Source organism: Chrysemys picta, chromosome 15 (assembly GCF_011386835.1).
Source record: "Chrysemys picta bellii isolate R12L10 chromosome 15, ASM1138683v2, whole genome shotgun sequence".
Classification (NCBI taxonomy): domain Eukaryota; kingdom Metazoa; phylum Chordata; order Testudines; family Emydidae; genus Chrysemys; species Chrysemys picta.
The window spans coordinates 26,269,248-26,297,019 of NC_088805.1; the positions used below are offsets into that span (position 1 = coordinate 26,269,248).

Sequence of the window (27,772 nt, forward strand, 5' to 3'; positions counted from 1 at the left end):
ACACTTTGAGTCTGCTGCCTAGAACTCAGGGGATCTGGCCTCAATTTGTCCCTTTTATATGGACTACTGTTGTGACCTTGAGAAAGGCAACTGAGGCATACAGAGATTAGATGGCTATCTGTGAAAGGGGAGTAATCATTGAGGTTGGCTAGAAGTTCAGAGTATTATTATAAAAGGATAGCTTTAGAGGACAATTGCTAGTGTATTCTGCAAATAGTTTTGGTCAAAGGCTATTGATTGTATATATTACAGCATTAATGTTATGTCATGATCCGGCTTTACTTTAGGAATTAGAACTGGTGGAGGATGTATGGAGAGGGGAAGCACAGGATCTTCTTACCCAAATTGCTCAGCTTCAGGAAGAGAACAAACAGCTGATGACAAACCTGTCGCACAAAGACATCAATTTCACAGAAGAGGAATTTCAGAAACACGAAGGCAAGTTTAACATTTGAAATTCAGTGATAGTATTTTTTTTTAAAGTCATCCCTGATCAAAGTGTCTTGATTGTACATTTCAGCTTGTTCCTGTAGATTGTTGCAGGTCTGTTTTATCAGGATACAAAAGCTGTGAATAAATTCTGGAAACAAAATAAAGACTGGAACAGAGTTATTCACTTGTATGGATGAGAAAATTTAAAAAAAGCAAAACCTAGTTTTCTTTTGGTTTAACATAACATTTTTTGAGGATAGCAACTTGTTAAGAATTTCCTTTAATGAAGTTTTTTTAAATATAGATAGATCTAACCACTTAATAATTGGTTTCAGAGTAGAAGCCGTGTTAGTCTGTATCCGCAAAAAGAACAGGAGTACTTGTGGCACCTTAGAGACTAACAAATTTATTAGAGCATAAGCTTTCGTGGACTACAGCCCACTTCTTTGGATGCATCCGAAGAAGTGGGCTGTAGTCCACGAAAGCTTATGCTCTAATAAATTTGTTAGTCTCTAAGGTGCCACAAGTACTCCTGTTCTTTTCACTTAATAATTGTATGCATATGATAGTGTGGAAATATACAAATCAGCATTCACACTTGGGCATTTAATTCAGCATACTTGATTGTAAAGCAATTATTCAGGCTCCCTTCTGCTGAATTATCAGAATACCAATTAATCCACAACATGCAGCGTTCAGGGGTGGGGGAATTCATATTTTGAAAAATCACCATGTGGTCTCAGATGTCTTGCCAGAATTTCAGAAACCATCTCAATAAAATGCACAAAGAGGGGGAAGTGGTTACAGGAAGGAATTAAACACTAATTCAGGCCTCATAATGAGTTTTATTTTGGGAGTGAGGCTAAATTTATAATCAGGACAGTCCGTAAGCACCAAGGAGAGAGAGCCATAACTTTAAGCACTTGCTTCATTTCAGTTCTCAAGTTCTAAGGCTAGTTGGGAGGTTTTGTCTCTCACAGTATTAAATGGGCAGAAATCTGATTATCTGATCACGGTCCTGAACCACAATCCAATACTGCAATTGGTTCTGTGTGGACAGATTCTGGCGCCCATCTGGAGCCATGCTGACTTCACTGGGTCTCTGCACAGGCACAGACATCCACCTGCAGGATCATAGCCTGTTAGTACAACTGCTCAGATCAAAGATCAGAGTAGACATTCTGCTCATTTAAAAATATTTTTTAAAAGTAACAGTACTTCATCTTGAGACCTTGTAAAGGCCAGGCACTTACTAGTGGCTAATGGCACTTAACCCTTTGCCTCCCCAATGCACCTGCTTCACCAGCATTGAATTCAGCCCTTAGACTTGAGTATCATTGTACTTGATCTGCAGAAAAGTGTTAATGGCATATTACAAAAAAAGGATATCTTACCCTCTCAAGATCGCTGTTTCTTTAAAATAAATGCAGCTCTTCCAATGTAACAGGCTGTATTTGATCTAATTTTTGCAATTTCCTTAGAATTTAATAAACTATTGATTCCATGAAAAGTGTCAGAATATGAAATAAATAAAGATGAGTCACAGACTATAAAAAAATGGAAAACAAAAACATGTCAATGGGTGACCCAGCTCAGTGCAGTTTATATGCTTGTATTTAAATACAGTAATAACTCTTGAATGTAGATAGCCAAGCAGGTGCCAGACATGCTTTTCAAGGTTATTTTTACTTTGTGTGGTAGAGACAGAAAAAACTGCATGAGAACACAAATACTCTAAGTGCCAACATCTCATTTATTTCAGTGAGAGCAGAATTTGACTCAAACTGATATAGATTAACAATGATCCTAACTGGGGAATCCCTTATGTCTGACATGGGAGTTATTGATGCCTATTCCCACTAGAGAATTTTGCTTGTTAACAAATGGGACCAGGATTGAACTGCACATCATGTTAAAGTTTTAATTTGTTCTGGTAGGAAACACTGAAACAGACGCTTGATTTTAAAGGCAACTGATTGACAGAGTAGGGAAAAAAATAACCAGACATACAGTGAGTTGCTGGATGCAGCTTTCCAAGTCCCAAAGCTCAGTTCATGTAGCTGTAATCAGGTTCTAATCTTTACACCCTAGCATGATTTAGTAGGCGTGATCATGTCTCCTAGTGGCTGGTCTCAGGGACTAACAGTCCGCTGCTTAATCTGCAGATAACTACAGAAGTCCTCTCTAGCTCAAGCGGCAGAGGCCTGTGGCTTTGGTGTTAAGAGGTCAGGTTCAGTCCCTGGCAATGACTGTGGTATCTGAATGTACGTAGCCTCGGTTTACTACACTTGGAACTCCTGCACCCCACTGCATTCATATCCCTCCTGAAAACATAAATCTTCTGTGAGGTCTTTCAGTGATAATGAGGGCTTTTGGTTGGTCATATTGAGACCACTGTCCAGTACTGTGTCACTGTTTCCTTGCACTCTTCTGGCTGCATCTGTCTTCTCTTGTCATATATCTAGATGGTAAGCTCTTTGCGGCAGGAACTGACTCTTTGCTTGGTGATTGCACAACCTGTAACACAGGGGTGTCCTGGCCCATGAGCGGATCTCATAGGTGCCACATGAATATCAATAATGGTTATTTGAAGTCACAGTCACTCATGGAAGGAGAGACTAAAAGGGTTAAAATTACATATTTATAGTAAATAAAATTGGCAAGAGTGACAGCTCACAGTACTGTCATCAAAATCTGCATTTCCTTTGCAATAACAATGGCTTAAAGCCACTTTATAGTAGTCCTGAACCCCTCTCCTGACAAGCAGGGTTCATCTCTGCAGCAGCTGTGAAGGGGGACAGGCAGGAGAGAGGCTGCCATCCCTTCTCCAATGCTGCTTTCCTATTTCTGAGCCTGATTCTGCACCATGGAAGTCAATGGGATTTTTGCCAGGGATTTCAGTGTGAAGAGGATCAAACTCCCTCTCTCAGCAAAGGCAGCAGGAACTGCAGTGGGTCTCAACCTAGCTGTCTGAGCTTTGCTACCCTCCAAACCCAGAGAAATCACAGAATTTGATTCCCCACCCCTGGGACGACATGAGAAATGATGAGCCCTAATTCTGAGCATTCCTGATGCATCTCAGTCTCCCACACAGCTCAGGTTTTATACAGGCAGCTTTCAAGTTTCTCAGGGAAATTGGTTCAAGTTGTCGTCAACTGTCACAGCACCTGCAGAACTCCCATTGTCTCAGCATCATGGATATTCTAGGAAAATCACAGAATCCATGACAAATGCAGTATTAATAATAACCCACCCCCACGTACTGAGTGTATTTAAAGGAAATATTCAGCAGCAACAGAAAGGTAGACGTGAACCTATGTATCATATATGTATATGAATGTTTAGTACTCTGCATCTATATAGACTGGGGTCCTTTGGAGCAAGGACTTCTGTACTTTGAATAAACACACTGTGAGTGCTCAAACAATTACAGGGAAACCTAGTGAAATACTTCTAGTGGCCTTGTTCCATAAGGCAGCTCTTTTATCTTGAAGAATGGCCTGTAGCAACTCATCCTTAAAGTATGCAGGACAGAACAGCAGTAAGCGTGAGCCCCTGGTCTTTGGGAGTTTGAGCAGAGGCCTGCAAGAAGCAGAGCAAGGTTAATATGAAAATTGTGTGGCAGAAAACAGAATTCTAAGTAAATACAGCAGGATCTTGGGCTGCAGCTGCAATGTTAGAAATGTGACTCCTACTCATGAGACCAAATTAATACCTGGCATAACGCCAGTGACTGAACAGACTATATCCCTGGTGTAACCCCCACTGGTCCAAGGTCAGACCTTGGATCTGGCCCAGGGCACGTCAGAGAGGGCATACAGATATACTGCTCCGCTTATAGAGCAGCACAGATGCCATGACAGGAGGTCACACATCCTGCCAGCTCAGATAGGATCAGCGTTGTGATGGGTACAATAAGCAGGAGATCTCAACAAACAAGAATCACAAAAACCTCTCAAGTATGTGTTCTAAAGACACTCAGTTACTCTCCACTTCTCATCAGATCCTGAAATCAGACTTGAGTGGGGATTTGGTTTGGTTTGGTTCCCAGTTACTCAGGCCAGTTTCAGGTAAGAGACAATCTACAGTCTTAAAAAAAGCATTACTGTGTCAAGTTAATTCTTCTGCTTAGAGATATGGCCTAAGGGCCAAATCCTGGAATGTGCAGAGCAACCTCAGCTCAGTCTAGTAAGGCAATAGGAGTTGTGGGCTGCCCCGGAGCTCACAGGATCAGAACCCACGATCACCAGGAAGGAGATGAGATTTTGCGTCTGCTTATCCTGGAACCTGTCCTACCCCATATTTGGATCTTTAATCTGACTTCAAGCATCGTATTGTAACATCAGACAACTCCTTCTTGGAGACTGTAGCCTGCACTTGCATGGAGACATCCTCAATGATCTCATAAGCCTTGTCCTACATCTTTAATTTCCATGATCCTTAGGGCCTGACCCTGCTCTCAAGGAAGTCAGTAGAATCAAGCCCTTATTCATCATTTTCCTAACAGGATAAGTCAAGAACCCTTAACCATGATCTAGACAGTTCCTATTAAAATCCTCTTGCAAATGTAGGGGCAAGCAGTATATTTAAATTAAGTATTTATATTGTGGGCCCTGTGCCCTGCTCTACAAATGCATCAGTAGACAGAGTCCCTAACCATAAACAGTCAAGATTTTTTTTAAACTGCTTGCTTCCTTACCATCCCATGGAACAATGCATCAACCACACCAATCCAAAGGAAATTGCTGATGGGATGTGCTTAGGGAAACCAGCTGGGTGTGCCATTTTAACATCTTGCAGATACACAATTCTGAATCATTCAGGGTTAATTATTTCACACTTAGTGCACTCCTTGCATGTTTAAGAAAAATGTAGAGGAGTAAAATGATTGTGGAACAAAAACATCCCCACCCACCCTTGTCCTGGAAAAAAGCCCAGTGATCTGTGTAGACATCTGAAATCTTCCATATTCACCAAGAGTTAAAGAGGAAAACAAAAAAGGAGGGGGAAAGGAGTTAACTGAACATTAGAATGAGACTTTGAGATTCATAGCTAGCAGGTGCTATTTAAGGAGCAAATACTTTCCTCATGAATTAGGTATGGGAGAAACTTGCTTTTTAGAACTGCTGTATTTTGAAGGAAAGTTTGTAAGGGCAGGTGTTTTAGGCCCTGATCTTGCAACTACCTCCGCATGGGTGAGTCCCAGTGCCCACACAGAACCCTACTGATATTTGCTAGCAGGCTATGAAGCATTATCCATAAAATGGAACTACTGTTGACAAGATACCTGTGTAAAAGCACACAGTGCTAAGCTATGCTGGCTTGTTCACTTACTCATTTGTAATGGGGCTCTTGTTCCTTTGTAAAAGTTAGCAGGGGTGCATTGTAATACTATTCCTGTTTTACAAATCGGGAAACAGAAACACCGAGGTGTAGTGACTTGCCCAAGATCATACAGAGAGTCAGTAGCAGTACTGGGAATAGGATCACAGCATCCTAGCTCCCCAGGTGTGTGCTTCAACAGGAGAGTGCAGACATAGTGAAAAGGAAACCAGTTGGTAGTCCAGGAGCCCATTTCTCTTCCCCACAGGATACCAGTAACACCCACTGAAGTGAATAAGAATCATTGTTCTCCTGCAAAGCACTAGAGACTGGAGAGAGAGAGTGAGAATCAGGCCCCAGAAGTAGGACTAGCAGGTTTAAGCAGTTTATTGAGAAATAAAAGAAAATAAATATAAGACAAATAAGCTTATCATGAACATCTGAGTCACTCCAAAGGCTTTATAGATCTTGACAGTAACACACCCTCTAAAACAACTTAATAGCTTTTCCTATTTACCACTCCTCCCTCCAATGCTCTAGTAGGGATTACCTTTCTTCTACTTTTGCATAGCTCAGGTAGCTTCCTAGCTTCCTTTGCAGTGGTAGAGGGGAACTGCTACTCTCCCCCTTTGCAGTCATGTGCTTTTGCACCTCATTAGGAACCTGCACCTGCTCCAAATTGCAAGCTGTAGAAAAACTGGCAGTCAAAGGCAGGCTCCCAGCAGGGGAGTGGAATTGTTCACTCTCTTCCACCCACTTGTCTCTTTCAGGTTTGTCTTGCTCTTGCCTGCTCTCAGTGCACTGTTAACATCAGTGCTCTTCAGGGCAGGGCTCTTAAAAGGGTTCTACTCTGACTTGGGGTGAGGGAGTTTGTGTCACCTGGGATTGGGGTCTACTCGCACCCCAACTGACAAAAGGAAAAACCAGTCAGGAATGAGTCAGCTCATGGTACAGAGCAAAGAACAGACCCTGCGACCCCAAGGTGGGTAAATCTGCTTACACAGCATATTTCAACTGAGACTTGCCATAGTTGTTAAAAAGGGCTTTGAATTTGGCCTCACAGTTACCCCATTGGGGTAAGTAAATTATTATAATCTGTAGTTAATAGAGGGGAAGGCTAAGGAACAGCAGTTAAGTGCCTTGCTTAAGGTCACACAGCCAGTCAGTGGCAGGACTACGCAAAGAACCCTGGATTCTGAGTCCCAGATTCCTGCTTTAACCACTAAATTGCACTTTGGCCAGGGCATCTTCAGTGTTCCTGTTAATAGCCCATTAGCCCCAGGCACCTGTTCACTGGCACAGAATTATGTATCTGTATTAGATACAATTTAAAATTATTTTACTTGATCTGTTAAGAATATCAAACTGCAGGTCTCTGTAGAAGGATGATGATTAGCTGTGAAGCAATTGTAATGAATTTATAACCTCACCATCTTAAACACTTGGTTACATTAGCAGGACAATATGCTATTGTTCTCTTTGTTGCTATACTGCCCACAACTGCAGTCCTTAGGTGCTCTATCGTCTCTCCATTCAGGTGGTTAATGGGGGAAGAGTTTCCAGTTTTGTGATTCTGATATTATCCTAATGAATTGTTGGTCAAACTACAAGTTAACTTAATCCCTTGTTAATCTTTAAACAGTATTGGTGGAGAGATTTTTGACAGCACTTCAAACAGGCTTTACAAGGGAATTCTATCTTTTTTTTCCCGCCTTGTAAAGTGTAATTATTTTAAATCTGAATCACTACAATGGAATGAGAGAAGAAGTTAGAATGGAAAAAACATATATGGCATGATCCTAACTCAGGTTAAACTCCTGTTAAATTTGCTCTGACTTTGGACTGCAGGATCTAGGAAACTAGAAATGGAGATGCAGAATGTTAGTTCAGGCCCCAGTATAGTGGCATGCGTATAAAATCTGAATAGATCTTGCCAATGCAAAATGCCATCTCCCACTCCAGAGAGAACTTTTTTCTTCATTAAAACCTTTTAGGGAGTGCTAACTAGATTACAGGCCATTCATCCATGGGATCCGTACATACATATCACCACTGGATATATCATATAGAAGCACAGTAATGGTATTACATACATTTGCTTATAAATATATCAGAAGCATCACTTTCAATGTTGTGGTTCGCCCTGTGAACTGTATAGCCTGTTTTCCCATCATCCATGGATCCAGTATATTGGCTAAATAACCTTAATTTCTTTATCCAGGGTATTTAACCAACAACCTCTCCCCCTTTGCTGGCTGAATCAGACTATGTCCAGTGCCTTTCCCAAATGTTTCTCCCCATTGTCATGATCATTCTCAGTTTATTTTCTTTGTTTTGTGTTCTTTAAACCAGGAATGTCGGAGAGGGAGAGGCAAGTGATGAAGAAGCTGAAGGAAGTGGTAGATAAACAAAGGGATGAGATCAGAGCCAAGGACCGGGAACTGGGACTTAAAAATGAGGATGTGGAGGCAGTAAGTGTTTCTTGCTCTTCCCCCCCCCCCCCCTTGAAGGAACCATACAGATGTTTATAACCAGTTTTAAATTAATTTAGTGCTTGTGAAGGATGGCCAGATTATTATCCCTGAAGAGTCAAGTCCTCTGTGTATCTATAGAAGAGGTAAAAAAACTGTGAACTCTTCAGGGCAGGCACCAAACCCTCTTCTGTGTCTGGAAAGAACCTAGCACATTGTGGGCATGACTGGAAACCAAGAATGACGGGAGCAGATTTTTCATAGGCCCAAAGGGGAATTGGGTGCCCAACTCCTATTGACTTTTAGTGTGAACTGGGCACCTAACTCCTCTAAAGCCTTTAGAAAATCTCCACTTAGGGAACGCAAACTTTTCCACGCAGCTCACGTAGCCCAACTTCGCCCTTGGAGACATCAGCTGTGGACAGGAGAGGGCTGCATGGCCCATTAAGCTTTGCTTTTCTCTGCTGAGCCTGTCAACCAGAAAGCCCCACTGGGGTGCTATTTGTGACGCGGACACCTGCTCCCTAGAAACGGAGTGAAACCATGACATCATTTCACATACACTACCAGAAAGTCATCAAGGAGAGGATGGACGGGCTTGTGCTCAGGCTCTGGACTGGACTCAGGAGACCTGCGTTCAGTTCCTGACTCTGCCCCAAACTGTGACCTTGAGTAAGGCACAGAATGTCTCTTTGCCGCAGTTCCCCATTCCATCCTGTGGCTGTCCTGTCTATTGAGATGGTAAGCGCTGCAGGGCAGGGACTGTCTCGAACTACGTGTATGTACAGCGCCTGGCACAGTGTGGCTCTGATGTTGGTTGGGGTCCTCTAAGCACTACCACGGTACAGGTAATTAGGTGAAAGCTTGTGCTGTCATGCAGATGTAATTCATAAAGTGTAAAAAAGCCAAAAATGGCTCAGAACTTAAACTGGACAGTGAGAGACTGTGAAACCCAGTAACGACTGAAACTGGTGATATTCTAAACAAAACAAGCTCTCATGCTAATACCATGCTTGTCGCTATTTCCATCACGTCACACTGACCCAACAGGCTTCAGAGTGACAATCCTGGCATCTTCGTACATAGATTGATACTAATCAGACAGTAATAACCTTGACCGCTTCCAATCTAGGTCAAAGCTTGAGCCAGTATCCCATGAGACACCCAGTCCCTGAACCTTGCTTTGCTGAAATAGATTCCAAAGAAAAATGTAGCATTTGAAAAGCTGGATGTGCCTGGAGGATAATGTTCTGTGCTGCAGGAGAAAAAAATCTTCATTTACTCTGAAAGCCAATTGTGGAGACTGCAACTGTAGCAGATTAATTAAATGGTTAAAAATGAATGTGAAATAAAGGAGATCTTTCAAGATAAATACAACAGGAACCTATTGCTAGTTCTTTAATTTAATACTTGTGATTTAATTTACCCTGGTTTAATGGAGGCATACTTATTGTGTCACTTTATGGCAGCTGCAACAACAACAGAACAGGCTAATGAAAATTAATCACGACCTTCGGCACAGAATCACAGTAGTTGAGGCTCAAGGGAAAGCGCTGATTGAGCAGAAGGTGGAATTGGAAGCATATCTGCAAACCAAGGAACAGGAGATGGGCACTTTGAGGGCAGAGCTTGGGAAGCTGAGAGAGAAGCTACAGGGGGAGCACAGCCAAAATGGAGAAGAAATAAAGGTAAGAGGCACTTGATTCTCCCTGAGCAAGTGATTCCCATGGGACAACTGCACATCCAGGGTATACTGTGCCATCGGATTTGAAGTGTAGATCCCCTCTGATTTCAATGGGAATTCTGATCAGATGACCTGATACAGCTGTGACACTGGACCCTCGGATAAGTAGCAATCTGGATTAAAGTTCTGTGTTGCTTAGTGACCAAAACATTCTCCAGAATTTACAGGCATCAGTTTGAACAGCAGTGCAGAATCTCTCAAATGTGATGAACCTCCAACTATTCATGTCCCTCCCAAAACACCCAGCCCACTGGCAATAAGCAGCTGCATGTTTCAGCAGAGTTACATTTATAAAGGTGGACATTCAGCTAGAAAGAACCAAAGGTCGACCCATCCATTCCCATAGATCATTACAAAGTCATGATGTACTGCTGTTGAAAACTATAGTATCCTTGGACTGTTATTGTAGTGAGAGGCAGTGTGGTCTAGTGGATGGACCATGGGATGGGAGCCAGGAATTCCTCAAGTCTAATGGTCTGGCTGCATAGTTTTGATCGTCACTTTTGCTACGTCTACACTGCAGGTGAAGGTGTGACTGTAGTAGGGGTAGGCATACCTGAGCTAGCTTTAATCTAGTTGGCACAGGTAATAGTAGTGAAGATGGATGGCATGGGCTGGCAACCTGAATGTGTCCAAGTTCTGTGGTGGGCTTGTACTCAGGTGGCTAGCCCATGCTGCCACATCTATCCTATTATCTGTGCTAGCTAGATTTAAAGCTAGCACCCTTAACTCTTGGCCTCTGTCTTGCTATATATAAAGTGGGGAGGGGGTGATAATACTTACCCAGCTTTAGTAAGGCACTTGAAGAACCAGGGAGGCCCTATAAAGTTTTATTATTCATTCTTTGCAGTGTAAATGCTTGATGTGCATTTGAGGCATCCAGGCCATGGCAGGGCCTGTGTTAGGATGTCTTATTTCCAGTTAACACAACAAGTAGTAATACCATGTGTTTGTAACTTCATAGGGTAGCCAGCTGGGGAATACTGCAGCCCACAGGTAGCCAGTCCTAGCTTTCTGTAGCTGTGGCAGCTGTTCATTCAAATACACTGTGCTGATGGCACTCTTCAGTGGTGGAATAGTTCTATATTGAATAAGAAAATCTCATTTATGCATTTAGCAACCCGTCGAGCTGCTGTCCTGTGCATCACAGGAAGTGTGACTTTCTGATTGCATGACAGATCACAGAATCCTCCAGATACAGTGACACATAGTTGATTTGTGAGAGCAGTATTAAATACGCCTCGGGCAAGCCAAAATATCTCTAGTGTCAGCTGTTGGTTTATATTCAAGGCAGCCAGTATTTTGGTTGTGCTGTTTTTAGTCTGTGTTTGTGTGGTAGTGGTGTTTTTTCCCCATCCTAAAATATTTAGTGTTCCAAAATGCAGTGGCTGACGAGAGGTTTTAATTTTCGCCCCTAATGGGTCTCACAGGTGATACTGTTGTTGGTCGGTGAAATGTTTTGGTGCAGTAGCAGTCCCCATGTTCTGCAGTAGACGAGGTCTCTTCATTTTATAGAGACACTGCTATTCAGTGGAATTCAGCCTGCTAGAACATTAAATCCCCTCTTCCCCCTCACTTGCAGGACAGGTGGAAATTTTAGGGCTCCAGGACTTGTACGTGGGCCTGACAGTATCACAGGAGGAGAAGCTGGTTACTGATGTTGAGGCTTGAAACCTATGCCTAGTCTCACTGGAGTGAAATGGGAATTTCTGTTGGCCTCATTAGGAACAGAACATCTAAGACATAGGGTTTTTACTGGTGTCCTTGGCTTAACATTTCTTTTCCCCATCCACTTCACTTTTGTGCAGTGTGTCAGAAGGCATCTTCCCTCCACCCCACGTCAGAGGTACTGTGTGACTGTCATGCACATTGGAGGGAAAGGTGCTATGGAGATGTAAATAATGGTCTGACTTTCTTTTCTGGCCCCTGGCTTTCGCTTTGTTTTATTGGGAGTTAGAGACTTCGGTTTCTTTGTGGCTTAGGCTTTTCTCTAATAGTTTTGTTGCTCTGAATCCTCCCAAATTTTGTGGGAGGTGTTATGATCTGGGGTTTTGGGTTTGCCCCATATCTAGTTCCTACAGATGTCAGCTCTGTATAAAGCAGCATCAATTATCACTGCCCAGGCTTCCCAAATCCACTTTCATAGGCCTGCAAGTTACTGTACTAAAAATCTGCAGTAAAATCTGAGAGAGTTAAAAATCTCTTGTATGCCACTCATTTGTGGCAAGTAAGCAGAAGTGTTATATATAGTTATGGTTGAGTTCCAGTTTCCATTCTAAAGCTTCTTTTTTTTTTTTTAAAAAAACAATTCCTCTTTTTGGGAAGAAACTTTCCATTGGTCTGGCTTTTTCTGAGTGTGTGTATGGGGGAGGGTGGAAGGAATATACTGTACTTTGAGCCTAACTTTCCTTTCACTTCTTATACTGGTAATAACCATGACTTCAGTGCAGTTACCAGTCTAAAACTGGTGTAAGGAAGAGGAGAATTGGGCCCTGTATCTTTTGCACTTGCATAACTTAAACAGTTGACTGTCTAGAAACTTCAAAGTCGGCTCATTTCACAGCCTTCACAGGAAGGAAAAGGAATCTGTGTGTCTGAAGAACATCAGCTTATTGGCTATAAAGGGAGACAAGAGAAGCTGTGACTAAAACACAGGATTGGGAGTTAGATGACTTGGATTCTATTTCTGTGCTACTACAGACTTCTTGGTGACCTTGGGCAAATCACTTAACCTGTCTACAGCTCAGTTATGAGAGAGACAGAGAGATGCAGATGTGGAGGACCTGGTTTACATATGTAATGTAAATGACCATGTTTGTCACAGATTAGAAGCACATTGTAACACAGCCCCTTGACTTGGCTGTAGCTTTATTGTAGATGGTCCCTCTGAGTACCCTGCATGGATGCTTCATGTTGTTCTTTGTTGGCTTGAATGTAATGTAGTGCTTCAATTATCAGTATCCAATTGTTGCAGGCAGATGAATTTGCAGTCCTAATAATGGCCAGTATGGGGCCTATTACCCTACAGAGGGCCAGTGTAGTTATTACAGTCACTGCCACTGAAGTTGCGCATAGAATATTTACCTCTCTATCTACATTAGAATAGAAACCCCAACAGAACAGTTTACCAGCAGTGACTGAGGAGAAATAAACATTTTTGTCTTAAAAAATCTGCATAATTAATATAAAACAACTTCAACCATACTTCCTGCATTTACAGTGCACATGGCTTGTTAGTCCTTGTTAACACATACCTTTAAAAACTTAATTGTGTCATCTTGCTACAAATTTTGGGGGGGGGGGTTCTCACAGTAAATTTAACCATTTGTAAGCGGTTTGGACTGTCTCTATACAGCACCTAGCAGTGTAGGGTCCCAATCTCAGTTGTGGGCTTTGTGCTACTGTAATCTCACTAGCCGAGCACTTTCCAGTAAGCTATGTCAATTATTGGCATAGAGATATCTCCAAAGTGAGAAGTACTACCTGCCTGCATTTTATATACCTGATACCTTAACGTTTCTGTTCGGGTCTGTTGTTGTTCCCTGGGTCACTTCCTGCTTACACTACTGTGTGGTGTTTGGCAACAGCTCAGCAGATAACTGGCACGTGCCCTCTGAAATGGAATAGCACACAGCTTTCCAGGTACTAAGCTGGAGAAATAGGCTGCCCTGCAGCAAAACGTTTATAAACCTATCCGAGCACTTGATGTACTTGACCCTTTGCACTCTTGGAGAGGTTACAGGTCTTGGGGGAAACTCCCCTGCAACTTGTGTTTATATCTATGACTGATAGTTAGGGGCTGAGCCACGTGTCTTGAACCCACAAATAGGAATGGTCACTTCTGATAGACACACAAGTTAACCCCTGGGAGACTACAAATATAGAATAAAGGGTGGGTGTGTGTGTGTGTGTGTGTGGGTGTGTGTGTGTGTTGTGCACATGCACACACTATATGGAGATGATCTCAGTGTGGTAAATATATCCTGCATCTTTGACTGCCTCATCTGCACTCTGTCCACTAATCCAGCCCTCCAGGGACTATTTCCTACACACACAACCTCTAAGCAGCTTGCGTCAGCTGCCATTTACCAATAACAGCTTGTCAAGACAATCATTTCCACCTTCCTTTTACTGCACCAAATTGGACTCTTTAAATGTTCCCTCGTCAGAGACTCGGGCCAGTCCTGTGCTTAGCAGAATACCAATGGCAAGGGAGACGCCCCTATTTACAATGCTTCTAGCCCTGGCAGGACCTGAGATACTGACTTGAAATTGTCACGTTATTCTGCACAGAATTGTTTTTGTGGGTCACTCTTAAGAGTTGTTAGTGTAATCTGAGCCCTGTACAGTGGGACTCATATTCACAAAGCACCTGGACTTACAGGCAGAGGAATACAAAATACAGTCCCAATTAAAAAACAATTGTGAAACTCACTATCACATTCCTAGAAGCAGTATTGGTGTAACATACGTGGCATATAGAAAATAGAGAGGGATGGAGTGGGGAGGTATACATTTTAGCAGTACTCATTTGGGATGACCTGAATAACAACATAGTGATTTTTGCCACTGGTTAATGGTGTCCCCATTCATTCATGCTGTTAAAATCTTTGTACCAGACACACATGCACAAGAAAATAGTAAATTGCTAATTGAACAGCACTTAGGCAAAATCTTCTTCCTAACACCCATTGGGTGACTCTCTTATCATGAAGCATAATGATCCTAATTCATATTAAAAATCCAGATTGACCATGACATAACTGAGACACTTACTGTGACTTTTAAAAATTACCCATATCTAATAATCATTTTATTCCAGTGAATGTCCCATTCATTTCACTCACCATTTGGAAGATGCCAGCATCCTAGGGATTAACAAGATTTTTCTGTCCTTTTTGTTGGCACATCATTTCTCGAACAACTGACCATCTTCCCATTCACTAAACTAATTGTGAATGTTCAGAATTAAAGCGTGAATGAATAATGCTCAGGGCTGGTTACAAACCCATAAAAGTGAGGAGAGGTTGTGAACCTGCACCATTGATGCTAACGGGAGCAAGACTGAGTCTGTAAAGTGGCTATGGTATTGTTCAACTGACCTATCAAGAACAGACCAGGGATAATGCTATCAAACAAGACTGTAAATATTTGTAGGCATGTTTTAAATGAACTTGCATTGGCCCTATTCATGCATTAGCTTCCTATTAACATTTGTGCAATGGAGTATTACTAGCACAGATGCTCATGGAAAGTAAATTTGAGTCTAAGTGATCAAATATTTGCAGAAACATGCAAAGCACCAAACTACAAAGTAACCTGGTGAGATTGTCTGCGTCCCCCATTGCTCTAGTGAGAGGAGAGTAATTCTGATTCAAGGTGAAGTCCTACACTCATGTGCACAGAGGAAATAAGCAACAAGGACATGCAGTGGGGATGAAGGATCAAGCAGCACCATCCATCCCATTAGAGCAAATGTACTTTCATCTTGTCTCCTTAATGGTGTCCTGATGGAACTTTGCCATATAACGAAGTTCTCTATTTGCTGTAGGGGAGATGCTGGGCCTGGGCAGGGAGGTGTTCACAGGAGCACTTTTGTTTTAAGTAGTCCATGGTCTGAAGCAATTTGAGGACCAATGTTCTAAAGAATTTTCCTATTGTGTTTAATGCCAGCTAAAATATTGGCTTCCCCTCTAAGGTGGCAAAGACATGTCCAGTCACGAGCACGGTATAAATGCCTTAGCAGAAGACTGCAGCCAGAGAGAGGGAAACTGAAAGCAGCAGAGAAGTAGATAGGAAAATAAGTGAGAAAACAGAGGTGAATAGGGGCATGTGAGGATGCTTGGGGTGTCCTGCTCCCCCCCCTCAAGAAAAGTGACAGTGACTGTCAGTGTTTTACTAATGAATTGAATGAGCTTGGTACTAATCGTTTAAGGGATGATTTCATTGTTGTTAATTCAGCTGGGAGACCCAGCTTTGTAAACAGGCCTAGGCCCTGAGCCAGCAAGCGTGAAAGTGTCTTCAGTCTCTGGAGAGAAAGGATGCTTTCTTCTTGTGGCTGTAACTCATCAGTTTCATGGCAGTGGCATCTCTTCTAATTACGGCCGTTCCCATTCTTTCTGCCAGGGCGAAGGTTAGGCAGTAATTGCAGTGGAAAGCAGAAAGCTGGAATAACTGCCTTCTCTGGAACTAGCACTGGTTGTTGGCTTGGGCTGAGTAAACTTAGCTGCATTGGCTACGTGTGTGTCAGTCTTTGCTGACTTAGATGAGACCTGGACAAGCTGGCGTATCTGGGGAAGGGGATGGGAAGTAAACAGAATTGAAATGGGCTTTGAAATGATGCATGTGACCAAGATGGGTGTAATTGTATGGAAAAGCATTTACATTCTGATTTCCTCTGAACATTTTGTGTTCCATAGTATCCATCTTATGACATTAGGTTGCGATAAGAAGAAAACCTAATTGAATAGTAAGGATCTGACAAACAGAGACCAGCCATCAGTCAAGCTGCTATTCCATCCTTGCAGGACATTGGATAGAATATTCTGCAGCACCAGTTTGCACTTCTACAAACATCCATTAACTAACCCTCCCCACAGCCCTGGGAGGAGGGTGACGGTTATTTTGCTGATGGGTGAGCGGAGGGATGGAGACAGTTAGGCCCGTACTTTCAAAAGTGGCTTGTGTTTGGATGTCCCAGAACTTGGGTCCCCAAATTTAGCTGCTTAGAGTCTTTTCCTGTGAAGTGCTGAGCACCCACCATTCCCAAGTGAAGCTTGTGAGACCTCGAGACCTGTGAAGAATCAGGCCCTTGGTGCCTAAAATCAGGTACCCCAAACTAGAGGCCACGATTGGAAAAGTCACCTTATGTGTCTTTCACAGAGTCACACAGTGAGTTAGAGCAAGAGGTGGGAATGAAATCCAGGAGTCCTGACTTCCTGTTCCCTGCTCCAACCACTAGACCCCCTTCCCGCCCAATGGAGAGAATGTTATTTCAATCAATATAACAGTGACAGTGGGGAGACTTTGACCCTGATCCTGCAAACAGGTACATATGTGCTGAACTTTAAATATGTGAGAAATCCCATTGAACTCTATAGCACTACTCAGATGCATAAAGATAAGTGTTTACAGGAATGGGGGGTCCCTAGGTTGCATATTCCCTGTAGTGCTAGAAAATGGCATTCTCAATAATAGGAGCATGTAGACTATCTGCTTTCAGTGGTATATACCTGCTGTTGACATCGCCTTCACTCTAATCAATCTCACTCTGTAGTGCTTTACAGAGGAAAAATTGCTACCACCTTGTTTTAAATGTGGTATAAATAGATAACCTGCTTTACTGATAGGTTTCATAACTAGAGGGTGGGCTCTAGAAGCCAGTAGTTTTCCTGAATTGTTATAAAAATGGCCTTTTCCCTTTTTAATCAAACGAGTTTAATACCAATTAAACCCATGGGTAGTTTCCTGGGAACTAGAGCTGGTTGGAAAATTTTAATATATAAAACTTTCTGCAAAAACAGTTTGGATTTAATTTTCCAACTAGTCTACTAGAGACTATACTCCCTATTACTACATATCGCCTATAGGACTGACATTGACAAGCGGTGCAATTTAGTGGATAGAGTATCAGACGGGAGCCAGCAATTCCTGAATTCTAATCCTGACTCTCTACATGGACTCGCTCTGTGAGCAAGTCACTTCCTCTTCTTGTACCCTAGGCTAGGTCTACATTGCACTTTCACCGATAAAACTTTTGTCAGTCAGGGGCGTGGAAAAAAAAAATACAGCCCTGACCAACAAAAGTTTTACTGACAAAAAGTGCCGGAGTGGACAGCACTTTATCGGTGGGAGATGCTCTCTCTCGCCAACAAAGCTACTGACCCTCATTGGGAGTGGTTTTATTTTGCCAACAAAGAGCAGGTATGCGGCATACCTTACAGCAGCACTTAGTAGCAGCCCAGCTGTGCTGCTGTAAGGTGCGCAGTGTAGACGTAGTTCTCCTGTCTGTGAAATGGAGGTAATAATACTGACCTACTCTGTAGGGTCTTGGGGATCAATTCAACGTCAAGTCTGAAGGCATCTGAAGCTCTGTAGTGCTATGCTTTAGAATAGAAGTGCTCAGTATTTATTTTTATTATATTGGCCCTAAATGGGGGTGCATCTTATTTAGAGAAGCTTTCCCTGGGAAATGAGATCTTGATCTGCCTTTTTCCATTTGGAGTGTTGAAAGGAACATCTCTATTTAGGTGGCTATACTTTGAATATAAAATACCTAGTTAGGAGCCTCCATGCCACTGGAACACCAACAGACTCCTGACTCCATGACATAGCCAGGAAACTCTTGGACTCTCTTGGTATCTCTTTAAAATCCAGTTTGGGAGATGGGCAGCTTACTTTCTTCCCTGCTTATCTTCATTAGGCCCAAATATGTAAATAATGTGTCTCTCTCAGCCCATTCAGTGACACTGCTTCCATGTGCTGGCACCCCATCAGCTCTTGCAACAAGTACTGAGTTTCAAATGTACTTTGCTGCATGCACCGTTCCAACATTTATTTTACAGCTGGAAGTTTCCCAGACCTCGTAGTGTTCTCAGTTGTGTTGCAGAACATCCAGATTCCAAGCACACACTTCCAACACGCTTGTATTTTCTCCATATCGCTTACTCTGCTTTATATGGCCACCTGATGTCACTGACTACAGCAGCAGTATCGTGTATGGTGACTTTCTTCTCCTTCTCTGTGCTGTAGTCCCTTGGGCCACGTCCCTGCAAACAGAGCCACGCAGGATCTCATTGATTTTGGTGGGGCTCCACACAGGTGTGAGAAACCATCTGCGTAGATCACGGTCCAAGTTCTGCAGAAATTAGGATGCAAGAGACAGAACATCTACAGGCTCCAGGACCAAAACTGGAGAAATCTCCTAACTTTGAGTGAATCTTACATAGAACTATTATATAGAAGAAGAATGGGAGTAACTGGTCTATTTCAAAAATAAAAAAGCCAACCCTACCGTTACCCACAGGGAATATGGGGTGCTCTGCACACATCTGTATATCTCCTCTTTGCAGCTGTTCAGGTTCACTGGTGTTAACATCAGAGGTGTCAATTGAGCAAGGGCATTAATGTAGTAGGTTATTCTATAATCAGGGAAACTTGCAACATCTTCTCAAGAAGCGTCTCTTTATGATTGAAAATACACTAAACAAGCCACACAGCAAAGGTCATTTATTTTAAAATATTTGATTAACTATCTTTAAGAAACTGTGGAAAGTAGGCCCTTGTCAAAACACAGGCCCTACATTTTAAAAAATGACTACCATTGAATTATTCTTGCTGGGGATCTTATTAAACCTGAGCAATGAAGCAAAAGTAGTTGGCTTTCCGTAGCACTCCTCTAACATTGTTGATGGCTCTTATAATATTAAGAATAGAGATGGATGATTCAATTGCATCTCTAAGGAAAAGTTAAGCCTTTGTTGAGTGTGCAATGAATTAATTAAAGCTTGTATTTCATCCTCCAGACAGAACCTAACAATGATGACTTTCTCTCTGAATCGGAGAAGATGGCTCTGGATTTAAAAGATCCAAACCGTCCAAGATTTACTCTACAAGAACTACGGGATGTCTTACACGAGCGGAATGAACTGAAGTCTAGAGTGTTTTTGTTGCAGGAGGAGCTTTTATATTATAAGAGGTGTGTTGGCTCCCACTGTTGGTATTGCTACCTCTGCCTTCTCCATTGTCCTACTCTTGGAGAGGCACAGAATAGAGGGAAACCAGAGATTGGATCTAAAAACTGTGAGTGTCCGCTTAAATAGTCTCTAAGAAATGGCAGTGGATTCTTGGCTTCCCTAAGACAAAGTAAAGATGGCTCCAAAATCTGGTTCATGGTGAAAATTCAAATAAGTTTTGGGAGGCGTTTGGTTTAATTTTAATGTTCCCCAAAACCTGTGACCTCTCAATAGCAGAAATTGCAAACAAATGCATACTTTTAAAAGGGAAAGAAATTGTTAGTGCCTGTTTTTTTTTTTTTTTTTATTATATATAAAAATAAAAATAAAAAATCAGAAAATGGCCTGTTGACAAAGATGGAAATATTTGCCTTTTTTTTTTTTTTTTTTCATTTTCTTTCCCCCCTTTCTTTTTTAGTGGCAAAATGGAGGGAGAGAATCTGGGGAAGGGAATTGAAAACCCCAACAACCAAAAATTTTAGTTTAAATTTTTTTCAAATGAGCAACAAATAAATCTTTTCCATACCTGTGGAACAAAATCTGGCTTGAAATTACAATTAAAAAAACAACCACCCACTCTGCACACTCTAACTCTTTCAATCAGTTCTTTTAAAAAAAAAAAAATGTAAATTTCATGTAGGGACAGTTTATTTACTTACACTCATTTAACATTCTCAGCAAAGCTATATAGGGTCTATATGTCCGTGGGACTGGATACACCTCTAGGTCACTGGCAAAAATCTATTCCTCAGCACATGGCTAGTGCCAAAAAGTATTGCATCTGATACCTGTTCTGTGGCCCAAGGGCAGCAAGGTTATGGTCGCAGTTCAGCACCCAGTGGAGAAGTGCCAAAATCCTAAAACTATCGTGACCATTTCCATTAGCATGCCAGTGATTTCCAGTCCCCTCATAGAGGCCAAGGACTGAATGGGCCTTGAAGACAGGAGAGCTTAGCCTCCCCTACAGGAGCTCTGTTTAGACCGTCATTTGAGGTATATCAGTAGGGGGAAGACTGTCTTGCTGCTCCCCATGCTGCACTTGTTCTTTGACTAAACCAGGGACTCCTGAGCTGTCAATCCAGCACTTACACAACTTTTTAAAATCACATGGTCAGTTTTCCTCTCATAAATGGTGGGATCCATTAAATTCAGCCTGTCGCTCTCAGGGATTGCTGTATGCGGCACAGCAGTATTCTGTCCTCTTCTGAGTTTAAGAAGCTATTGCAGGTACTTGGGTTACCTGAATGTTGAAGTTTTTTAATATATGCAGTATTGTAGCCATGTCAGATCCCAGGATAGTAGAGAGACAAGGTGGGTGAGGTAATATCTTTTACTGTTCCAATTTCTGTTGATGAGCAAGACAAGCTTTCAAGCTTACACAGAAGTCTGACCTTTTTAATGGCACTCACTGCGTATGATTAACCCTACAAATCCTCCTCATGTGACAGTTATAGAACTCCTCTTCTAACATTGGTCACTTGAATTTGAAGGAGTATTGTAAATTAAAAGAAACTAAGGGCCTTATCCACTGCTGATGAAAAGATTGCCACTGACTTGAATGAGTTTGAATCAGCCTTTCAGTTTACAAAGCTTGTTCAGATTCATGAAACTCAGGGTGTGATCCAAACCCACTAAAGTCAGAGGGCATCTTTTCATCTGTTGTGGATCAGGCCCTTAGTTTCTTTTAATTTACAAAACTCCTTCAAATTTTATTTTAAATTTCTCCAGAATAATGGAAGAACTAGAACTTAACTGTATTTTTTTTCTCTTCTTAAAGTGAGGAAACAGAAGAAGAAACTAGATCCCCTCAACCTACACCCATAATTAATTCAAAAACCTCAACTCAGCCAGAATCTGGAATCAAACGACTGTAAGTAGCATTCTCTTCCAATGATCTTGAACTGGGCATGTTTCTTGGGGGTGGTAATTGGGTTGGTTTTAGTTCTGGTTTCTCCCCCCGCCCCTCCAACCCCATTAATCTTCATTTAGTGATATCACGTGCACATGTGTTTTGGAAATAATCCTATAATAAACAGTATTATAAACATACATTTTAGAGGTTTTATGAAACAAAACAGAACATAGTGCTGATTTAATTCTCGGTGACTTCCTATCTCTGACCGGTTCCCTTCACACACATAATAGGGAGAATAAGTGTTCTGTGCACTTGCATTTATGGTTACAGATAAACTGAGAGCCTATGGTGTGTTACATTCTAATATTCCCTTCTTGAGTACTTTTATAATACTCAGATTGAGTAGAATAGCATATGTTATGGATTGTAACAGCATATGAGCTAACAAGCTGTTAGCCACAGAAACTCCGGCTCTTATTTGGAACCATCTTGTCAGGCTCTGAGGCTGTTTGTGTCTGCATATGAAAGTGAACTGCTGGTCTCTCGCCATGGGCTGTGGTCCTATTTCAAGCCTGATCCTGCATTCCTTGGGCACCCCAAATTGCAGCTGAGCCCAATGTAAGATCAGGGTGCATTAGGAATGTAAAATTGGGCACTTTTTCATCTATGTGCTTGCTTACATTTAGACAGTAAACTCCTTGGGGCAGAGACAGCAGACTCAGCAATGGGAACATGTCAGCAAGTTGCCTCCTCTAGGTCTCACACCTGAGAGCGGTAGAATGTGTTGGTTACGAAAGAAACGAAAGCTCAAGCACATAACAGCTGGGTCTGGAGTTCAGTCTCCTTCCCTTCCCACTACTAAGTAGCCGTGTTTACAGATTCATACATCCTGAGAATCTGATTGAGCCTTCAGGTTCAAGCCTTGCCATTTCCCTGTACACACCTAGCTGTATACAGAACACCTGCATTAGGTCTAAGCACAGAGTTAACTCTTTGCTTACTATGCACCCTGTCCGAGGGGGCTTGTCTCTGTTGTTTTTCTGACCTGTAAAGCTCCATGTCCCCTATAGAGGGGTGTAAGTAACAATACTGTGCAGAAAGGATTAGAAAAACAAATTTTTGAATCACTTCATTTGTCAGTTTATCTATTGTCAACTCACACTCTCACCATTTTATTCCAAATATTAGCTTTTGAACCTGCTAAGAGGTTTTCAGGTTTTGTGAATAGTGTAACTATTTTAACAATGCATAAACTATTTGGATATGCCACATTTTTATTTAGTTGCAAAACTCTCCCGTCCTGTCCCTATATGCATATAACCTTCAGCTTCCATATAAAAATAGTGCCTGCACTTACCTAGTGCCTTCCACTGGCTGATTTTGGGGGCTGATCCAAACTCCAGTAAAAGTAACTGGAATGTTTCCATTGACTCCACTTGGCTTTAGCTCATGCTATTAGTGCATAGGAATGGGCCATATTTCAGACTGGTTGCTTCAATGACCCTTTATTTTATATTTGAAAATTATACTTTGAGTTTGACACTTGGATTACTTTTCCTCATGATTATGGTTATGATGCCCTACTTTTATAACACTTATGAGAAGAGCATGTCATGTTTGGACTAGTGGGTTTATCTTGTATGTTCATCTCCATCATAAATGTTCTGTTCCTGTATTACTATTTAATCCTTCACTTTATTTAGTTTGATTCCCCATTTGTGGGGAATGGCCACATAACCAATATAGTGGTGACTGCAACTTGTAGATTGGGATTATCTTGAGCAAAAGCGGGACAAAATTGTAAACTGACCACATTTTGTTGCAATGCTAACTGGACATTCTTAGTTTTGTCTCTCTCTGATTCTAACATACATAGGCAGCATAGGGAGTCATGGCAGGAGAGCATGGATATTTGGAGTGGCTGTCTCGCTGGGTTCTTCCTCTGACTTTTCTGGAGTGCTCTGGAACATATGTTGGGCAGCTGGCCACTAATCAAATGGAAAACTTCTAGACAAATTCAGATCTTTCTTTATCATGTTGCCTTTTAATTTATAATCACCCGTATCTAACAGTAGTAAAAGTTAAACCTGTTGTTTCGACTTGTTCCCTTCTTTCAAAAACTCCTTTCACATTTTAATAAATTCCCAGGCTGTCATCCTAAGCATAGAGCTCCCCTGCCCATTCTTACTGGGATATGGAACTGTGTACCAAACCTGCTATCTGGGGGAACTGGCTTTCTTGTCAACTGGCACTCTCAACACCTTGTGGTGGTGGTGTTTTTTTTTTTTTTTTTCCCTGCCTCTTGCAGGGTGTGTGTGTGTGTGTGTGTGTGTGTGTGTGTAGGGGCGGGAAATGGGACCCTTTTAATTTTTTTAATATAATATAAAATGTGTGTGTATATATAAATTTATTTATTTTTTTTGTTAAATTTGGGATAATTCTTTCCTTATCTTAAGTTAACCAAGACAACAATGGTACTTGAACTTTTTTGCAGCCTCCCTAGACAGAACCCATCTGTCTTCATTGTCTCTCTCATGTCTGGAGTGCCTGAAACTGTGGCACCAGCAGTCCTCCGTGGCTGGGGCACTGTCTGCAGTCCCGACCTGGGGGGCACTCCAGGAGTTTAGTAGTCCCCACATAGGCCAAGGTTTGGCAGGTGCTGGGGGTCTATGTGATTGCCTGAAATGAAAGGAAACCGAATTGCTGGGAAAGAAAAAGGCCCCCATTTCTGTGTCTTCTCCTGCAGCTGCCACTTTACAGCCCCCCACTCAGGTACCAGAAGGAGAAGTAACACAGCCCAGGTAGCCAGCTGCTTCTTGGTCAGGTGAGAGTTAGGGATACAGTTTATCCCTCAAGCTGACAGATCTCTCCTGCTCCAGGCAGACTTTCAGCACCCTGAGACTATAGCCATTTAATTACCTAAATAGTAAATAAATCCCATTATATCCATTTTACAGATGGGGAAGTGGAGGCAAAAAGAAGATGCAGCCAAATTAATAGACCAAAATACCACAGCTTACCCCAGTGATGCTGCAGGGCTGGGAGACACAACTGTGGCTGAAGGGAGCCTTAGTCAAGTTACTTAGGATCTGATTCTGCAAGGTGCTGAGTCACTCCTGTGCTCCAGGTCCCACTGCCAATGGAAGTTGTGGACACTCAGAACTGCTCAGCACCTTGTAAGATCAGGCCCCAAGTCACCTGCTTAAAACCATAGAGGGACACCGTAACTACAGTATTCTACTGTAAGCTCTCCAAACCTGCAATAGCACTGGGATAAGATGTAATAGATTAAAAACGCTACCTTAGTACTCCTTTGGAACAGAGCTGGGATTAGAACTCTGACAGCCTTAGCTGCCACTCCTGTTTTCAGACCGTCTCTCAACAAAGCCTAACTAAGAAAATACAGATTTATTGCCGTTCTCTTAGGAAAAGCTGTATGTCTGCCTCTTTAAAATACACCTCTTTCCCTTCACTGTGAGTACAGTATTATAAAGACACCAGGCATATTCTCTACCATCTTGGATTGGCTCATACAATTAGTGTGTTGCTGCATTTGCAAACAGCTAAGGGAAACAGAAGTTCTGAAATCTACTTTTTTTTTTTTTTTTTTTTTTTTTTTTTTTTCCCCTCCCTGGGGTTTCAGCTTGATTTTTAGATTCTCTACAAGTTTAAAGGGGCACTGATCTCCTGAGATCACCTTAATTTACCATTAAGTTTGTCTCTATTCCTCTATGGCTGCATGTAATGAGAGAATATCTGTCGTCAGCCAAAAGGAGATACTTGTGCGGAAAAAGCATCAGCACTGGAATTAAAAATGCTGGCTCTATTTTGTTTGTACACTGTACAGGAAGACCCTTTTCTTTAAGAGTACCACACTTGTTTGTTCAATGTAATGCCTGAAGTAGTCTTACATCTTGTTCTGATGTCTGAGCGCTATAGATAACTGAGTTGGCCATGGTGTGTAAAACTAGAAGTCCAAGCTATGGTGAATAATATAACAATGTTTGTTTGTTTTGATTCCAAGAATAGCAACTACAGCAGCTGTGTTAGGAAGGCTTTTGAGCTGCATTAGGTCACAAGTGAAATGACTCTGGTGATCTCAACTTTATCCTTAACTGACACTAGTCCACAGCACAAAAATAAATTGGCCACAGTTGACCGTATCTGCAGAGGAGAATCCTTAGAACAGCAGAGGGTGTTGCAGGTATGGACGAAGATGCTTTGTGTGGGCCAAGTCATACAGAGCATCTAGCCGAAGTGCTCTCTCATGTTCAGGTTTTTTGAGCACCAGAGTGTACCTCCAAGTTGCATGAATGGTATGATGTGCAGTAAAAGGGCTGAACACTTACAAAGAAACTGTCACAGCAAGTCAGATAAAATAATGTTTCTTCTAGCATAGTTGTAAGGCTTTGAAACCAGTATTATAGCTGCCTGTGGTTGGCATTTCTGCATGTGTATTGATGCAGAACCACTCAAAAAAGAGACATGGGCCCTTTTTAACCAAGTAGAATGCAATGGGGTTTATTTCAAGTCTTCAAATCCTTTTTTTTTTTTTTTTTTTTTTAAACTTGACAGTATCAGTTTTGTCACTTGTAATACCCTTAACTGTAAAATGGATCATTTCTAACCTTAGTTCCTATGCAAATATCCATGGAAAAGCAGTAGCTATTGTATTGTAGAGCACTGTTTGTATTTCTTAACATCCACCTTCATCCTTCACTTCACCATTATGTATGTGCCTGTTTCTTTTACAAACCTGTAAACTGGAAAAACAATGTATTCTCATGCTCTGCATTGCTAGAGATTATAATCCCTTGGTGAAGTTACACCAAGGCTGTGTGCTGCATCACAGCAGAAATTTGACCTCTCAGTTATGAATATTTTTAAGATGGCATAACAACCAGATTTTAATTACCATACTAATTTATCTAACCCAGAAGTGCCAGTGAGCAGCTGTCTTGGGTGCTGCAGATACATTTCTCTCTCTCCCTACTCTCATGTGTGATAATTCAAAGTAACCCTATGTATCTTGTTTACCTGTCTTTTATGGAATGTCTTTTATTTATTATTCCAGTCTTATCTCTGTGCCTGTACTTTTCTGACCAGGATCTTTACAGCCATAATGCCCATGGTAGCAGCTGGATTGATTCCAGATGATCCCACATTGCAGCCAATAAGAAGACTTGTGTCCCTTGTAGGAATTTTTTTTTAAATGTTTCGTACTGTGGTTTTTTTGTGGGTTCTCTTTTGGTTTGTTTGTTTTTTTTTTGCATGACCCTCATGTATTTTAATATAAGCTGCTGGTTGCATTCTCATTGGCTGACTATAGGATCACAGAAACTCAAAAGCTGCCCATCAGAATGATCAATCAGTACATATTCATTTCAGTATTTGAATGCTCAGTCTTGACTATTCTGTTCCATCATTTCTGTCTTAGTGTTACCATGCTAAACCAATTTGTCCATTACCCATTAAGAAATTAATTCAATAAGAGCATTTTAACCAACATCTGTTAATTTTGCTTACTAAACCTGTTTTGTGTTATATCTATCATGACAAGTGCTTTTTAAAAACTAATTTTTTTGACCTGCTACAAATTAATTCTACAGAATATAATGGCCGATATCTGTGCTAATGCCTAGTGTTTACTTTACTTATAGGCTGTCATTTACATGTCTGAATACATGTTAACTGTGGATTTTGGTCTCCTATTGTGTGCTCCACACTATCCAGATTATATGTACTTAAAACAAGTTCTACAACTAGATTCTTGGCTATCAAAAGAGGGCATTGACTACTGCTAATGCAAGTTCTGGTTGAATTTTGATTTATTATGGTGATCATGTGAAATGACCACTACTAGGGTTACCATATTTAAAAAATAAAAAAAGAGGACACTCCATGGGGCCCTGGCCCTGCCCCTTTCCCACCCCTCTTCCCCGCCCCAACTCCGCCCATTCCCCCGTCCCTTCCCCAAAGTCCCTGCTGTAACTACCCCTCCTCCCTCCCAGCCACGCGAAAAGGGCTGCCCGAGCGCTACCAGGTTCATGGTTTGCCGGGCAGCCTCCAGACCCTGCGCCCCCAGCCGGCGCTTCCCCAGCGCAGCTGGAGCCCGGGAGGGGAAGCACCCAGCTGGGGCGCACAGGGTCTGGAGGCTGCCCGGCAAACCGTGAAGCTGGTAGCGCTCGGGCTTCGGGCAGCCCCCATGCCTCTG

The 27,772-nt window shown here is 41.9% G+C and overlaps 1 protein-coding gene across 10 annotated transcripts in view; it reads left to right on the forward strand.

Moving 5' to 3' along the window:
• The window catches only part of RILPL1 (Rab interacting lysosomal protein like 1), a 40,938-nt gene that overhangs the window by 4,747 nt on the left and 8,419 nt on the right, over positions 1-27,772 (forward strand). For 3 of the 10 annotated variants that reach the window (XM_065568068.1, XM_008163508.4, XM_005298718.5), the window contains exons 2-6: positions 288-438; positions 8,107-8,225; positions 9,695-9,913; positions 19,494-19,666; positions 21,481-21,573. In XM_065568068.1, coding sequence (XP_065424140.1) covers positions 288-438; positions 8,107-8,225; positions 9,695-9,913; positions 19,494-19,666; positions 21,481-21,573 — 755 coding nt within the window. Of the gene's footprint in view, positions 1-287; positions 439-6,376; positions 6,525-6,554; positions 6,737-8,106; positions 8,226-9,694; positions 9,914-19,493; positions 19,667-21,480; positions 21,574-26,632; positions 26,753-27,772 lie in introns of those variants that run through there. The other 7 variants (XR_010592802.1, XR_006175022.2, XM_008163505.4 and 4 more) reach the window with 5 other exon arrangements.